Genomic DNA, 16,990 nt, shown 5'->3' with positions numbered 1-16,990 from the left:
AAAAAACAGAGTTATATGATCCAGCAATTCCACTTCTGGATATATACCTAAAAGAACTGAAAGTAGGAACATGAAAATATATTTGTATACCCATGTTCATAGCAGCATTGTTTACAATAGCCAAAAGGTGGAAGCAACCCAAGTGACTATTAATGGATAAATGGATAAACAAATGTGGTATATACAAACAATGGAATATTATTCATCTTTAAATAGGATATTCTGACACATGCTACAACATGGACAAACCTTAAGTACATTATGCTAAGTAAAATAAGCCAGGTACAAAAAGACAAATATGGTATGATTCTACTTATATGAGGTACCTAGAGTAGTTATAGGAACGGAAAAAAGAATGGTGGTTGCCAGGGCCTAGGTGGAGGGGTAATGGGCAGTTATTATTTAATTTGTACTGAGTTACAGTTTTGCAAGATGAAATTCTGTGGATGGATGATAGTGATGGTCGCACAACAATGTAAATGTACTTAATGCCAATGATATACATTAATGTACACTTAAAAATGGTTAAGATGGTAAATTTTATATTAATGTATTTCAGTACAATTTTTTTTAATGAAGATATAAGAACTTCAGATTAAGGTAAATGACGAATAGAAGAAAAAGGATGTCACAAAAAAATGTCTTATCCTCCATAAAGGAGAGATCAAAGCAACTGTATTTAACTGTATAGATCTAAATTAATGATTATAGTATTAAACACTTGTCAAAGGTAATTATGACCGATTTCATACTAATTAATGATTACTACAGTTAAAGAAAAAAGCAAAAAGAAAACTCACAGAATGGGAGAAAATATCTGCAAATCACCTATCTGATAAGCATCTAGTATCCAGAATATATAAAGAACTCTTACAACTTAACATTAGAAAGACCCAATTTAAAATGGGCACAGGACCCAAGCACAAAGAGATTTGTTCAAAAAACATACATAAATGGCCAATAAAGACATGAAAAAAATGCTCAACATCACTGATCATTAGGGAAACGCAAATCAAATGACAGATACCTCTTTACACCACTAGGATGGCTATAATCAAAATGACAGAGAATAATAAGTATCAGTGAGGATATAGAAAATTAGGAGCCTTATACACTGGTGGTAGGATTGTAAAATGGTGCAGCTGCTGTGGAAAAGCCATTTAGTACTTCCTTAAAAATTTAAACAGTTACCACAGGACCCAGCAATTCCATTCCTAGATATACACCCAATAGAACTGAAAATATAAGTCTACACAAAATTTCATACATGTTAAAAGCAGCATTATTCATAAAAGCTCAAAAGCCCAAATGACCCAGATATCCATAAACTGATAAATAAAATGTAGGATAGTCATAAAATGAAATATTATTCAGCCATAAAAAATAAATGAAGTATTGCTATCTGCTGCAATGTGGATGAGTCCAGTAAATACTGTGCTGAAAGAAACCAGTCATGAAGGCCCAAATAGTGCATGATTCCATTTATATGAAATGTCTAGGATAGGCAAACCTATCAAAGCAAATTAGTAGTTGCCCAGGTCTGAGGGTAAGCAGCTAGGTGGATGGGGAGTGACTACTAATGGGTTTCCCTTTGGGATGACAAAATGTTCCAAAATTAGATTGTGATGATAGCTGTACAACTCTGTGAATATACTAAAAACCACTGAATTCTATACTGGGATGAGTGAATTGTATGGTATGTGGATTATATCTCAATAAAGCTGGTAAAAAAAAATAAAAGAATGGAAAAGTACATTCCATGCTAACACTAATCAAAAGAAAGCTAGAGTGGTTATTAAATATTAAAGTAAATTTCAGAATAAAAAATACTGCTAGAAACAGGGAGGGTCATCTAGTAACAATAAAGGAGTCAATTTATCAGGAAGACATAGTCATCCTATCTATTTATGTATTTTACAACATAGCTTCAACATATATAAAGCAAAAACTAGTAGAGCTGCAAGGAGAAATAGTCAAATCTATAATTATGAAATGGAAATTTCAACATTCTCTCTTAAATAACTGATAGAACACACAGAACATCAGTAAGGACAGAGAAAATTTGAATGATACAATAAGCTAACTTCATCTAATGGTCATTTATAGACCCAATAACAACAGAACACATATTCTTTCAAAGTAAACACAGAACATTTACCAAGATGGATCATATTCTGAGCCATAAGACAAGACTCAAAAATTGGAAAAGATTCAAGTCATACAAATTATGGTCTCTGAATACCATGGAATTTGGTTAGAAATTAAATCTCTGGAGAATACCCAAATACTTGGAAACTAAACAGTACACATCTAAATAACTCATGGGGTAAAGGGAAAATAGAAAGTATTTTGAAGTAAATGAAAATGGAAACATGACATATTAAAATGTATGGGCTGCAGTTAATACGGTATCTAAAGGTATATTTATAACACTAAATGCCTATGTAAGAAAAAAAGAAAGGTCTCAAACTAGTAACCTCAGCCACCACTTTATGGAACCAGAAAAAGAACAATCGAAATCCAAAGTAAGCAGAAGAAAGGCAGTAAAAAAGATCAGAGAGTAAAACAATGAAATAGAAAATGACAGAAAAATTAATGAAACCAAATAGATAGTAACCCTAAGTCAGACTCATTAGAGAAAAAGAGAGAGAGGACACAAATTACAAGAAGATATCAGGAGTGACAGAGGAACATCACACAGATTCTGCAGACCCTAAAAAGATTAGGGAATATTATGAAACTTATATCAATAAATTCAATACCATAGATGAAATAGAAACATTCCTTAAAAGAGACAAACAACCAAAGCTCACTCAAAAAGAAACAGATAACCTGAATAGCACTACATCTAATAAAGAAATTGGATTTGCATGGGGCGCCTGGGTGGCTCAGTCGTTAAGCGTCTGCCTTCGGCTCAGGTCATGATCTCAGAGTCATGGGATCAAGCCCCGCATTGGGCTCCCTGCTCGCAGGAAGCCTGCTTCTCCCTCTCCCACTCCCCCTGCTTGTGTTCCCTCTCTTGCTGTCTCTCTCTCTGTCAAATAAATAAATAAAATCTTTAAAAAAAAAAAAAAAAGGGCGCCTGGGTGGCTCAGTTGTTAAGCATCTGCCTTCGGCTCAGGTCATGATCCCAGGGTCCTGGGATCGAGCCCCACATCGGGCTCCCTGCTCTGCGGGAAGCCTGCTTCTCCCTCTCCCACTCCGCCTGCTTGTGTTCCTGCTCTCACTATGTCTCTCTCTGTCAAATAAATAAATAAAATCTTAAAAAAAAAAAAAGAAAAAAAAAAAAGAAATTGGATTTGCAGTTAAAAACTTTTCCACAAAGAAAATTACAGGTCCAGATGGCTTCACTGGTGAATGCTACCAAATTCTTCCAGCAAATTAAAAGGAGGAAATGACTTCCAACTTATTCTGTGGCCAGCATAACACTGTTACCAAAATCATACATAATATGTAAGAAAAGAACTTTATAGACCAATATCCCTCATGAACATATAAAAAAAATTTAAACAAAATTAGAGCAAATTGAATCCAACAATACTTAAAAAGGATAATAAATCATAACCAAGTGGGTTTTATCCCAGGATTGCAAGGTTGATTTAACATTTAATAATCAAGTGATGCTTTGCCATATTAACAAATTAAAAAAGAAAACCTTATGATCTTTTCAACAAACACAGAATAAAACATTTAACAAGGGATGCCTGGGTGGCTCAGTCAGCTAACCATGTGCCTTCAGCTCAGGTCAGGATCCCAGGGTCTTGGGATCAGATCCCACATCGGGCTCCCTGCTCAGCGGGGAGCCTGCTTCTCCCTCTGCCTGCTGGTCTCCCTGCTTGTGCTCTCTCTCTCTCTGGAAATACATAAAATCTTAAAAAAAAAAAAAAATTTAACAAAACTCAGTATCTCTTCCTGATTAAAATTCTAAGCAAGCCAAAAATAGAAGAGTACTTCTCCAGCCTACCCAAGGGCATTTATGAAAAACCTATGGCTAATAGATTTACTGATTAAGGACTGAATGTTTCCTCCCCTAAGATCAAGAACACAAGAACATCTGCTTTCACCATTTCTATTCAACTCTGTACTGGAGGGGTTAGCCAGTACAATAACCCAAGAACAAGAAACAGAAGGTAACCATACTGGAAAGGAAGAAGTAATACTGCCAGTGTTTATAGACAATATGACCGTTTATACAGAAAAATCCAATGGAGTCTACAAAAATCTAATGGAACTAATAAAAGAGTTTAGTAAGGTTGCAGGATAAGATCAATATATAAAAGCAATTTTATTTCTAAATACTGGCAATGAACAACCAGAAATTGAAATTAGAAAATACCATTTACAGTAGAATAAAAAATCTGAAATACTTAAGAGATAAGACTTATGAAAGACTGTACAAGACTGGTACCATGGTTGCCTGGGGATGGGTGGGAGGGGGAGACTACAAAAGGGTACAAGAAAACTTTTGGGGGTAATGACCGAGGTAATGGTTTCACAGGTACATACATATGCCCAAATCTACCATGTTGTATACTTTAATATTTGCAGTTTATTATGTCAATTATACCTCAATAAAGCTTTAAAAAATGAAACTATGTACGTACCAGATGAAAACATTAGTGAATTCTTTTATAATTTGGGGGTAGAGAAAACTGTCCTAACTCTGATAAGACACAAATTCTAGGAGCAATAAAGACCAATATATTTGATGATATAAAAATCTTTCACATGGCTAACACACACACACACACACACACACACTGCCCCACCCCACAATAAAGTGAGTAAAAATACAAATGACAACCTGGGAAAAATATTTGCCAACCAAATCACAGACAAAAGGTTAATATCGCCAGTATATAAAAGGCTCCTAAGAATGAAGAAAGAGGCCCATCACCCTGTAGAAAAATGGGTTAGAAATACGAATCAACAGGGCGCCTGGGTGGCTCAGTCGGTTAAGCGACTGCCTTCGGCTCAGGTCATGATCCTGGAGTCCCGGGATCGAGTCCAGCATCGGGCTCCCCGCTCAGCAGGGAGTCTGCTTCTCCCTCTGACCCTCCTCCCTCTCATGCTCTCTGTCTCTCATTCTCTCTCTCGCAAATAAGTAAAATCTAAAAAAAAAAAAAAAGAAGAAATACGAATAAACAATATACAGAGAAAGAAATGCAAGTAACCTTTAACTATATAAAAAGATGATCAGTTTTGTCTCTAACAGAAATGCAAATTAAACTATATTGGGATACCATTTCCATCTATCAAAGTGGCAAAAATCAAAATGTCTGACCATATATTATGTCAGAAAGCCTATGGGAAAACAGGTACACATGTCTTGCTAGGGGGGATTCAAAATGGCACAGTTCCTATGGAGGGAAATTTGGTACTCTCTAGAAAAATTACAAAAGCATATACCTTTCGGTCCAGAGATCTCATTTCTAAGAATCTAGCTTAAAGACATACTGGCAAAAATATAAAAAGTTGTATGCTCAAGCCATTTCACTGTGGTACTATTTGTAAGACAACAATTGAAAATAACTGAAATGTCCATCAATATGGAATTGGTTGAATATGATTAGTTTGCACAACACAACACAAATTTAAAAAGAAATAAAAATTATGTATAGATTCCTATGAAGTGGTCTGAAGAATACACTGTTATATGAAAACTGCAAGGTAGAAAAAATGTATATTTTATGTTACTATTTATCTAAGGGGGGATTATGAATGTCTATATACTCACATTTAAAAAAAAAAAGAAGGATAAGCTATTTAAAAACAAAATGGCTAGAAGGAGAGGGAAGGAAATAGGGTAGAGGAGACAGGGAGCTTTTCTGAATATACCTTGTTTTGTGGATTTGAATTTGGAATGCTGTAACTATTTTATAAAACAAAATTCAATTAAAACTAAAGAATTCCAACACTTGAGAACAAAATGAAGCAAATGCACCTCACTGCATAGAACTGGTGGCATAACCACACAGAGAACAATTCCAAGTTACTGCTGTAAGTAATCACAATGTTGATTCCTTTGTTATTTTTAAACTGTTATGTGTGTACTATGGGGTAATTATGTTGAGCAATGAGTAACTATGTTGTTGTTTAAACTGGGATCTTTGGCATCTGAGAAAGGAGATTCATACATAAGATAAATGAGGTTAAAGAAAAATCCTGTAGTGTAAAATGTGAATTAGATGTATCAGTCTGAACTTATAGTTTATCTCAACTGATATGGATTCATATTGACACCTACATTTCAAACACACACACACACACACAATGTATATATTCCCTTGTGTGTTCAATAAAAAAAAACAACAACAAACAAACCCAGAAACAATCACCAATCCAATAATAACGAACATCCCTAGTACCCAGATCATGGTCTCTTAATACCAATTTCCTCTAAAGGAACCAGAGTTCATGGGAGAAATGACTGACTCCAAGCATGGGATAGGCAATGTTTAAGATGAACGTAGAACATTTTCATCATATTAGCAAGGATCATGTCAAAAGGATCTGACATGGGTATTATGTTGAGTGAAATAAGTCAAACAGAGAAAGACATGTATCATATGATCTCACTGATATGAGGAATTCTTAATTGTAGGAAACAAACTGAGGGTTGCTGGAGTGGGGGGTGGGGTGGGAGGGATGGGGTGGCTGGGTGATAGACACTGGGGAGGGTATGTGCTCTGGTAAGCGCTGTGAATTGTGCAAGACTGTTGAATCTCAGATCTGTACCTCTGAAACAAATAATGCAATATATGTTAAGAAGAAAAAAAGAAGAAGAAGGTAGCGGGAGGGGAAGAATGAAGCGGGGGAAATTGGAGGGGTAGACGAACCATGAGAGACGATGGACTCTGAAAAACAAACAGGGTTCTAGAAGGGAGGGGGGTGGGAGGATGGGTTAGCCTGGTGGTGGGTATTGAGGAGGGCACATTCTGCATGGAGCACTGGGTGTTATGCACAAACAATGAATCATGGAACACTTCATCTAAAACTAATGATGTAATGTATGGGGACTAACATAAGAATAAAAAAAAAATAAAATAAATAAAAAAAAAAAAGGATCTGACATGTCAAGTTGAAGGGGCTGCCACCAGCCAATAATAAGACAATTTGTACAATAAGAATAACTATCAATGTATCAAAAAAATCAAACAAGTTTTTAAGTTTATGCAGATACAAAAAAACCCCCAAAACCACGAAAACACAAACACCCCTCCAAAAACCCTCATTCATCACCTATGGAGGATTGCAGGAAACAAATTATTTGAAAAATGATAAAGGAAAAGAATAAAACTTTATCCTGCCTTTTTATTATGAACTACACATCAGGATAACTGAATAACTGTTAAACAGTAATTTCTTTCTATAGCAGTATTTCAGCTAATAAAGAAGGAATGATAAAATATCACCATTTTATAACTCCTAATGAATTAATGGATCTTGGCAATGATCAAAGGGTGCCATCATCATAAGAAGAGAAATAAGACTCTATATGCCTCTTGATGGGAAGCACACCTTAACTATGAAATATTCTTTCTTTTAAACTATCGTAGAATATATATAACATAAAATTTACCATCTTAGCTATTTTTAAGTGTACAGTTCAGTAGCGTAAAGTACACTCATACTGGTGTGTAACCCATCTCTGGAACTTTTTCATTTTGTAAAACTGAAATTCTCTACCCAATAAACAACAACTCCCCATTGTTCCCTTCCCCCAGCCCCTGGCAACCACCTTCTACTTTCTGTCTCTGTGAATTAGACTACTTTAGGTACCTCATGTAAGTGGAATCATATAGTATTTGTCCTTTTGTGACTGGCTTATTTCACTTATCATAACATCTTCACGGTTCATCGATGTTGTAGCATATATCAGAATTTCCTTCTTTTTTAAGCTGAATAATACTCCATTGTATGTATATACCACATTTTGTTTATCCATCCATCTGTCCATGGACACTTGGGTTGTTTCCACCTTTTGGCTATTATGAATAATGCTGCTATGAACATGGGTGTACAAATATCTGTTCGAGACCCTGCTTTCAAAAAAAAGCAAACCTGGGTCTGATCAAGTTTCTAGATCTAACTACCTATTCATATTTACAGAAAATACAGGGGACCAAAAAATACATCAAATAACACCACAGATAAACAATCAGCAAAAACAGACCTTTCTTCAACAAAGTGCAATGGGGAAAAAAAAAAAGGATGGAGGGCAAACCAATCAATTAAAACAGACCCATTAATCAATTGTAAAATAGGAACATTATTTAGATCTTGATTTATAAAAATCAAGTATAAAAAATTATAGTTAAAAATCAGGGAAATGTGAACACTAGTTGAATATTTCATATGAAGAAAAGATCAACAACTGTTTAAGTTATGATAATGATACTGTGATAATATCTAAGAAGAATTTGTACCCTTGAGACACACACTGATTTATTTAGGAATGAAACAACATATCTGGCTCTGCTTCAAAATAATCCAAGAGGTGGGGGTAGGGATTGCGTGGGGGGACTGGTAGGGCTACAATGAAATGCAAAGAATTGATAATTGCTGAAAATCACATATGATTCTACTAGTTTGAAATTTTCCATAATAAAAGTTTAAAATAAAAAACAACTTTGAGGGCACCTGGGTGGCTCAGTCATTAGGCGTGTGCCTTCAACTCAGGTCATGATCCCAGGGTCCTGGGATCGAGCCCCGCATCGGGCTCCCTGCCTTTCGGGAAGCCTGCTTCTCCCCCTCCCACTCCCCCTGCTTGTGTTCCCTCTCTCGCTGAGTCTCTGTCAAATAAATAAATAAAATCTTTAAAAAAAAAAACCACACAACAACAACGAACAACTTTGATTTATTAATTTGCAAACTGTTCCATGAGGAAACTACCATTATTTTGGTTCTTTCTGTTTTAAAGAAAAGTCACAAGCCTATGTGAAAAACAACAGCCCTGATAAATAGTTACAGTCAAATGATTAGTTATCATGGAAATTATTTTTTTAATTCCTAAGAATAATATCACATTTTAGTTCATTTAACCCAAAATGCTATTTAATAAGGAAACACCCAATGTAGAATAATAAATGAGAACCAAATGGGCAATTACACCCAAATTATCATCTTGTTCTTGGGGTGTTTTTAACTATTTGCTTTTTGTGTAAAGATAAGATATTGAGGAAAAAAACAAACAAAACAAAACAAAAACAACCCTTAAGCTTTGATTCTACATAAACTGAATTCTATATTTAGAAACAAAAACTGAACTTAGTACCTTTCCTTAACCCTTAACTTAGCAGTTACTAAGTATTAGAACTACAAATTCAATTTAAAGATTTAAATAAAAAGCTTTCTGGAAATATAATTACTTTTATATGAACAACTCCTCCCCCCAAATGTGAGAACTATATAACTAACAAGTTTATAGAGGGGAAAGGTGATTAAACAGAGAGAAGCTAGTTTTAAAACTCAGAATTATAATATCCCTTAGTTTCAGATGTTGAGAATTAAATGGAATTTAACAGTCATACATTCAAAACTATAAAAATATTTTAATTCTTTTTGAGTCACCTCTACTTCAAATATAAAACCCCACTTGAATTTCTGCCTCTCAGTAAAGGCAGTATCTGAAAATGTACACCAATCACAGGAACAGCATTGTTTAATCCTACCTGAAAAAGATCCAAAAGAGGCTTCCAAGAGAGCATTAAGACTGCTGCTCTGTTGATGGTTTTGGGAATTTCAGAATAAAACAATGTATTTTCTCTGTTCTCACCAGACATAGCTATAAGAGAACACAATCATTTAAAAATTATTTTCAGGGACGCCTGGGTGGCTCAGTCGGTTAAGCATCTGCCTTCAGCTCAGGTCATGATCCCAGGGTCCTGGGATCGAGTCCCGCATCGGACTCCCCGCTCCACGGGGAGCCTGCTTCTCCCTCTGCCTCTGCCTCTCTCTCTATCTCTCATGAATAAATAAATTAAAAATCTTTAAAAAAAAATTATTTTCAAAAATAGCAATCTACTGCAATCACAGTCTAAATACATAATGCTTTAAAAAAAAAATTTATTGGGGCGCTTGGGTGGCTCAGTCGTTAAGCATCTGCCTTTGGCTCAGGTCATGATCCCAGGGTCCTGGGATCAAGCCCCACATCGGGCTCCCTGCTCTGCAGGAAGCCTGCTTCTCCCTCTCCCTCTGCCTGCCTCTCTGCCTACTTGTGCTCTCTCTCTCTCTCTCTGTCAAATAAATAAATAAAGTCTTTAAAAAAAAAAAGATTTATCCATTTTTACAGAGAGACAGGTATCAAAATATCAAATAATCAATATTAAAAGAAAAATCACAAATTTCTACATGACCAAAGGCACTAAAGGCTAAAGACAAATTAAACCTCAGAGGAAAATATCACAATGGGTTAATTCCCTCATTACACCCAAAAAAAAAAAAAAAAAAAAAAAAACTTTAAGAAGAAAAACACCCACAATCCAATAAAAAATAGATAATGATTATAAATAAGTCACAGAAAAAGAAATACAAATGTCTCTTAAATATGTGAAAAGATGCTCAACCTCACTTAGAATTAAAATTACAATGATTGGGGCGCCTAGGTGGCTCAGTTGTTAAGCATCTGCCTTCGGCTCAGGTCATGATCCCAGGGTGCTGGGATGGAGCCCTGCATCGGGCTCCCTGCTTGGCAGGAGGCCTGCTTCTCCCTCTCCCACCCCTGCTGCTTGTGTTCCCTCTCTCACTGTGTCTCTCTCTGTCAAATAAATAAATAAAATCTTTAAAAAAAAATTACAATGATTAACCTTGTTGAAGGATAACTTGGCAATATCAACCAAAATTCAGAATACACACACCTTTTGTCCCAGCAATTCTACTCTTTGAAATTAGTCCTATATATAAATTCACAAATTCACAATGATCCACTACAGTGATATTCATTGCCTCATCTTTTGTAACAGTTTAACAGAAAAACCTAAATGCCCCTTATTAGAGGCATGGTTAAGTAAATATGGCACAATTATATAATGGAATACTCTTAAGTTATTAAAAAAAATGCATCTGTAATTACTGATGTGGACTAATGCAGAGAGTATCTCTAAAAAAATATATATGTACATGAGTGAAATAACTTTGGAAGAAAGAAGTAAACCTACTTTTAAAAATTTAATAAGCAAAGGGCACCTGGGTGGCTTAGTTGGTTAAGGGGCTGACTCTTGATTTTGGCTCAGGTCATGATCTCAGGGTTGTGAGGCTGAACCTGTCCTTGTGGAGTCTGCTTGTCCCTCTCCCTCCCCCTACCCCTCCCCCTGCTCATGCTCTCTTGCACGCATGCTCTAAAATAAATAAAATTTTTAAGAAAAATTTAATAAAGAAGTCAGTAGCATAATATATCTAATTTAGGCAGATGTTAAATGTGGAGTGAATAGGCTCAGGAAAAAGACACCAAAACCAGCCTTGGTTTAAAAAAAATGAAAGCAGCAACTGTTGAGAGTGGTTTTACTGTTTGTGTTCCTAATCTGACCATTCCTAAGGAAAGGCATTTTGTTCCTTTAATGGAACATCATTGATTCATTATTTATTCCCCAAAATTTGAGTGCCAATTGTATCTATATTTTGAATTAAGAAAGCATTTCCTCTCAGAAACTATGACTTCATACTCACCAAGGTAATATATCCTGTCTGAATGAGGCCCATCTGGATCATTCCTCTTCACAAACATAAAATCGTGTGGTGCCTTAGCCATCATGTAGCCATGATATTTTCTGGTATCAGCAAGGAGCTTTTTAAGCTGACTCCAGGAATATCGCTCAACATAAAATGGCTCCAATTTAGGCCGATCCTGTGATTCAATATTCTCCTCACAATCTGCAGTTTCAAAGATCTCAACACCCAGCTGTTCTGTTTCCATCGCTGCTGCCATGTTGCATTTTCCTAGAAAAATAAGGCACATGAAGTTGTTCACAGGCCTGCCTTCTTTTATATTAATGGAATGACAGTCTGATAGTGGTCCCCCCACCAAAAAGGCAAGGAAAAAAATGCTCTTCAGCATAGTTGCAACGAAACCTAGTAAGAAAAGTAATAGCTCCACCTTCTCGGTGTTCAGTTTAAAAATGAGATTTTTTAAAAAAATGAGGTCATGTCTGTTTCACTGTGACTATAAATCCCTTTAGGAACTTTTGTAAAAGGATGTCCTTACCTATCTCTTGCCAAAATTCCTTTTTTCTTTCCCACACTGGAAGGAAACAGGCCATATGCCAGTTTGCTCCATCCAAGAGCATGTCAATAGTGAATCTAAATGTGCTAAGGGAGTTAAGTGTTTTTGCACTTAAAAAAGTAACACATTTGATAAATGTGGACTTCAGTTAACAGAAATAATCACGACCAATTAGAACAGTAATAAAATTGCAGCAAACAATGTACTTGTAATAAACTTCCCAGGGCACTTACCAAGATAATATAAATACTGTTTCCGTTTAAGTGGAACTCCAAACAATAAAGGACTTAACTGGCTGGTACATTTTTCTTTGTCTTCTTGCCTAGACATCACTATCTTATGATCACTTTTGGTGACTATAAGGAATTTATGTAACTATTATTGCAAATTATATAACTTTTACTCTCATGATTAAATGGGAGAAAAAAGATACTATCTTCAAGCAGCTTTAATGAGGTGAAGTAGTTTATGCAAAAAGCATTTAATGTTTGTACTATTGATATTCTGACAAAAATCTGAACCCAAGTTTGCAAATTTTCCAGTTCAACCCCAAAACAGTGTTAATATTTCATCTACTAATGATACTTCTTTTCATTTTACAAATTCAGAAGGGGATGTATTTTCCTTTATCTATTTCAATATTTAAACAATATTTCAATATTTAAAGCAGTGACGTATCAGAAAAAATAAGAAGTGTTATAACAAGCCATTGTGTGATATTCTGCCATGCATTATTCACGAAACTATCAAAAAGAAGCAACATAAACAAAAATTTTGGAGCAACCTGTGGATTTGGGAGATAAACAGATTATATTTATGTAACTACCTCTAGAACAACAATCAATGAATGGTTGTATATTTAATACGATGTCTTTTTTTAAAGCTCAATTTCCCAGGTTAACAAGAGTCCAAGGTAACCACCAACCGCAGAGAAAAAGTAATTAGCAGGCGTGGGTTGTGAATTAGTCCACCAGGCAAGCATTATGGCATGCAAAATGAAATGAACTGGGTGGCCAGGATAGTGTGTCTTTTTTTACGGTACAGTGAACTGTACTATCATTTTCAGTGTAACAGTAGCAAAAGCGACCAGAAAACCCATTCAAGAATTTATCAGGTATCCAACCTGTAACATTACTACAATGGGGCTTTTACCTCCAAGGACCAAAATCCAAACAGCTCAGCAGAGAAAAAGTCATTTAGCTCAACTGCTACTTAGCACACTGATAGTAAGTGGCAGTATATGAGAGTGGAGACTGCCCATCTAAAAGCTAGTGGGAGGCCTATTTTCTATCAAATATGTCAGTGGATCTAGCTTGATTTCTAAGAGTTAGGGACAAGTGAGAGAAAAAGCTACACAAACCATGCTCATTATCCTCAACTCCCCAATTTTTAAATTTGGAACTTCATGTCCAAACCACTGCTCACAAGAATAAGGCTAGGGAATAAAACCAGGAAGCTCAGCAGGCAGATTTCCCAAGGCTTACTGTCCAGGTTCTTGAGTCACCATTAACTTGACATCTCTCCTGTGCCAAAGTTGCATTAGCTCGCACTCATTAATAGCGAATTACCTGCTATTCCTAAATTGTACTAGGCTTCTGGACTATTTCTGCCTCTCTACACACATACATACACACACAAATTTTTACAGTTCAAACGACATTCTACTACTCTGTTTATAGTAAATGAATATCCCACATTTTCTAGGATATTTTAGTAATTTACACAAATGTGTAACAAAATGATTTAAGTTCCAGATTTCCATAACACCGTATATTCAAATACATTCTCAAAGTGCTAATTTCAAAAATTAGAAAAGAGAATCCGCATACATTTTCAGCACATATATGTGCTGCATATACGTCACTGCCCCACCTACCTCCTCACTTAAGGCCCTTCCCTCGTGCCTACCTGATTGTATTTTCATCTGCTCAGATCTCTTCCACATTCAAAGAGATCTTTTTTCAAGTGACTCAACTTCAAGCATAGATCCCTCTGCTCATCTTGCTCTCTTCTCACAGGAGTCTTTCCTTTTCTCACCATCCAATCCTGCTCACCAGGATAACGAAATAAGATATAAGGCTGTTGATCATTATTGAAATGGATCGTATGTGGCCAAAACGATTAAATCTAAAGTCCCAAATAGTATATAGAAATATTCTTCTTGGCGTAATATATAATTATATATAATGCCTGCATTATTTTGTATCTGTATTTTAGATTATCAAAATCATAATTTTTAAAAAATTTCAGAAATGTATAGCCTAATTTTCTCAAAAGGATATCCTAACAACAGTGTAAATCCTGACATCTAGATGTACATTAAAAGGAAAATTATGGAAGAACTTTAGAAAGTATAAAAGGCACACAAATGTGAGGTTACTCAGGTGGCTATTGCAAATCCTCAAAAATGACAGATGATTACTAACATTTATTTCTGTGTGCTTGGTCCTGTTCCTGCTTTTACATTAATAATACATTTGTATTATTTTACATAATACATATTGAGCTGGTTGGAGACAGAGGAGACTTGTAGAACAACCAAAAAGAGTTATAAAACAGGCCATTTTTGTGGAAAGGGAACCAACTTGAATTTAATAATTTTTTCATAAGACCAAGAATGTGCTATCCATTTTAAGTGCATTCCACTTTTGCTCCTTTCCTTTCTAGCTATAGTCTGAAAATAACTGAATTAGGTAACTTTTCCATAAAAGGAAGCATTAAGTTGTTCTGGAATTCCAGTAAAAGAAAGAAAAAAAAAAGAGGATCTGTGATTACACTTGTTATTTCATTATCAGTTTTAATTCTGGGCTCTCATAGCCCAAGTAGGTGATGGAGAGAGATGTGGTGAGAAAAGCTCGGGGCAAATGGAGGGAAAACAGTGAAGTTATGCTAGTCTAAGAACAATGGACTAAGATGTCAAGACACGGTCCCATGCACTAAGCCCCTCACTCAGAGCAGAGCATCTTGGGTTAGAGAATAGCTTCAGAACTCCTGAATCTGGACGTACTCAACTGTCATTCTTATTTTTAACCCAAGAGCCAAAGAGTCGTCCAGTTGAACCCCGCACGCCTCACTGAAGCCCAGCTATTTCACTCTTCCGGGTCCACAGCTAGTTGAGAGGTTCATTATCACTGAGTGGGACAAAGATCTTGAAAGCTATGAATGGGGAAGAAGAAGAGAGGTGTAACAGAGAATGTTGAGAATGGGGGGACGCCAAGTCTTAGAAGTCTCAGGAGAAAGTGTGCGAGGGCAGAGTTGCAAAGAGGGAAAGAAATGTATCCATCCTGCCCCGGGGTGTGTGAAATAGAATGAGAAGGGGCCGGTGAGCAGGGAGGGAATCGACCTAGAGTGAGGCAGGAGGAAGGAAAAGAACACCGGCTGGGAAATCAGAAAAATCTCAGTCCGAATCCGATCCGCCACAGTCGAACTTTAGGCAGATCCCTTCGCCTCTGCGGGCTTCCGCTTCCTCATCTGCAAGCCCGGGCAATACCCGGCTCCCAACCCCAGCGAGGCTCAATTAAGATAACGGACGTGGAAGTCCGGAGGCCAGCACCCAGCCAGCGCTCAGGGGGCGCCCAGTGAACGTTGGTGGAATCGGAATCTGAGAGCCGCGGCTTCCTCTTCCGGCAAGCGGGGCCTCGCCACCAGCTCTGACCCGCGCAGCGCGGCGCGCCGGGTAAACCGCAGGGCGGGCTAACCCCGAGAGCGCGCCGGGCGGCTCCCCGGTGAGGCGGAGCGGGCCCGCCGGGCTGGGGCCCAGGCCTCGCGGGCGAAGGGGAAGGAGAGGGGGCGGATACTGCACCTTCCCCCCCGGCCCCGCCCGGAGCGTCCCGACGCGTGCTACGGAGCGGGCCTGCGCCGCTTCATGCCGCGCCGCCTCCACTCCCGACCCCGCTGCGGCGGCTTCCTCGGCGACCGAGCCGGTGGTAACCCAGGCGGTGAACACGGCACTTAAAGGCGGTGGCGGCAGCGGCAGCGGCGGCAGCGCTCCGGCACTTCCGGTTCCTCGCGACCCGCCCTCCGACCAGCGAAGGCTCGGCGGGGCCAAGAAGGGCGCCGCTCCCTGCTGGGTGGGGTGCGTTGCCACAGTGCAATCTAGTGGCCGGAGGAACAAACCGGGCGCCGGACGGGGGACAGATGTAATCCAGAAACAGGCAGCGACTCGCTAGAAGTCACAGGACGCACTGTGGCGCGTCTCTGCTTCTTCTTTTTTTTTTTTTTAAAGATTTTATTTATCTATCTGAGAGAGAGAGAATGAGAGAGAGAGAGCACGAGAGGGAGGAGGGTCAGAGGGAGAAGCAGACTCCCTGCCGAGCAGGGAGCCCGATGCGGGACTCGATCCCGGGACTCCAGGATCATGACCTGAGCCGAAGGCAGCCGCCCAACCAACTGAGCCACCCAGGCGCCCTCTGCTTATTCTTTTTTTTCATTCAACAAATATATATTGAGTGCCTGCTGTGTGCCAGGTAGAGTTGTAGATTAGAGCAAGGAGCTGGCCACCGAAAATCCCTGTCCCTGAAGGAAGATGACAGAGGGGAGGGACCAAGGCCCGGGGGTGTCTTTTATTTTTTATTTTTAAGATTTTATTTATTTATTTGACAGAGAGAGAGATCAGACAGGCAGGCAGAGGGAGAGGGAGAAGCAGGCTCCCTGCTGAGCACGGAGCCCGATATGGGGCTCGATTCTGGGACCCTGGGATCATGATCTGAGCCGAAGGCAGACGCTTAACCGACTGAGCCACCCAGGCGTCGCAAAGCGGTTCACTGCTGT

General features: G+C 38.1%; 1 protein-coding gene across 5 annotated transcripts in view; it reads right to left on the bottom strand.

Moving 5' to 3' along the window:
- The window catches only part of DPP8 (dipeptidyl peptidase 8), a 64,399-nt gene extending 48,183 nt beyond the window's left edge, over positions 1–16,216 (bottom strand). Inside the window, exons 1-4 of one of the 5 annotated variants that reach the window (XM_064570292.1) lie at positions 16,023–16,216; positions 14,129–14,266; positions 11,668–11,937; positions 9,675–9,787 (exon numbers count right to left, since the gene is read on the bottom strand). In XM_064570292.1, coding sequence (XP_064426362.1) covers positions 9,675–9,787; positions 11,668–11,937; positions 14,129–14,165 — 420 coding nt within the window. In that variant the 5' untranslated portion in view covers positions 14,166–14,266; positions 16,023–16,216. Of the gene's footprint in view, positions 1–3,726; positions 3,865–9,674; positions 9,788–11,667; positions 11,938–14,128; positions 14,267–16,022 lie in introns of those variants that run through there. The other 4 variants (XM_064570288.1, XM_064570289.1, XM_064570290.1 and 1 more) reach the window with 4 other exon arrangements.
- Positions 16,217–16,990: the final 774 nt, after the last annotated feature.

Source organism: Mirounga angustirostris, unplaced genomic scaffold, assembly GCF_029215605.1.
Source record: "Mirounga angustirostris isolate CCGP_5_RB_7025 unplaced genomic scaffold, mMirAng1.0.hap1 SCAF_9, whole genome shotgun sequence".
In the NCBI taxonomy this organism is placed as follows: domain Eukaryota; kingdom Metazoa; phylum Chordata; class Mammalia; order Carnivora; family Phocidae; genus Mirounga; species Mirounga angustirostris.
The sequence above is the reverse complement of the archived record's forward strand: the minus strand, read 5'-3'. Positions and strand labels throughout refer to the sequence as shown.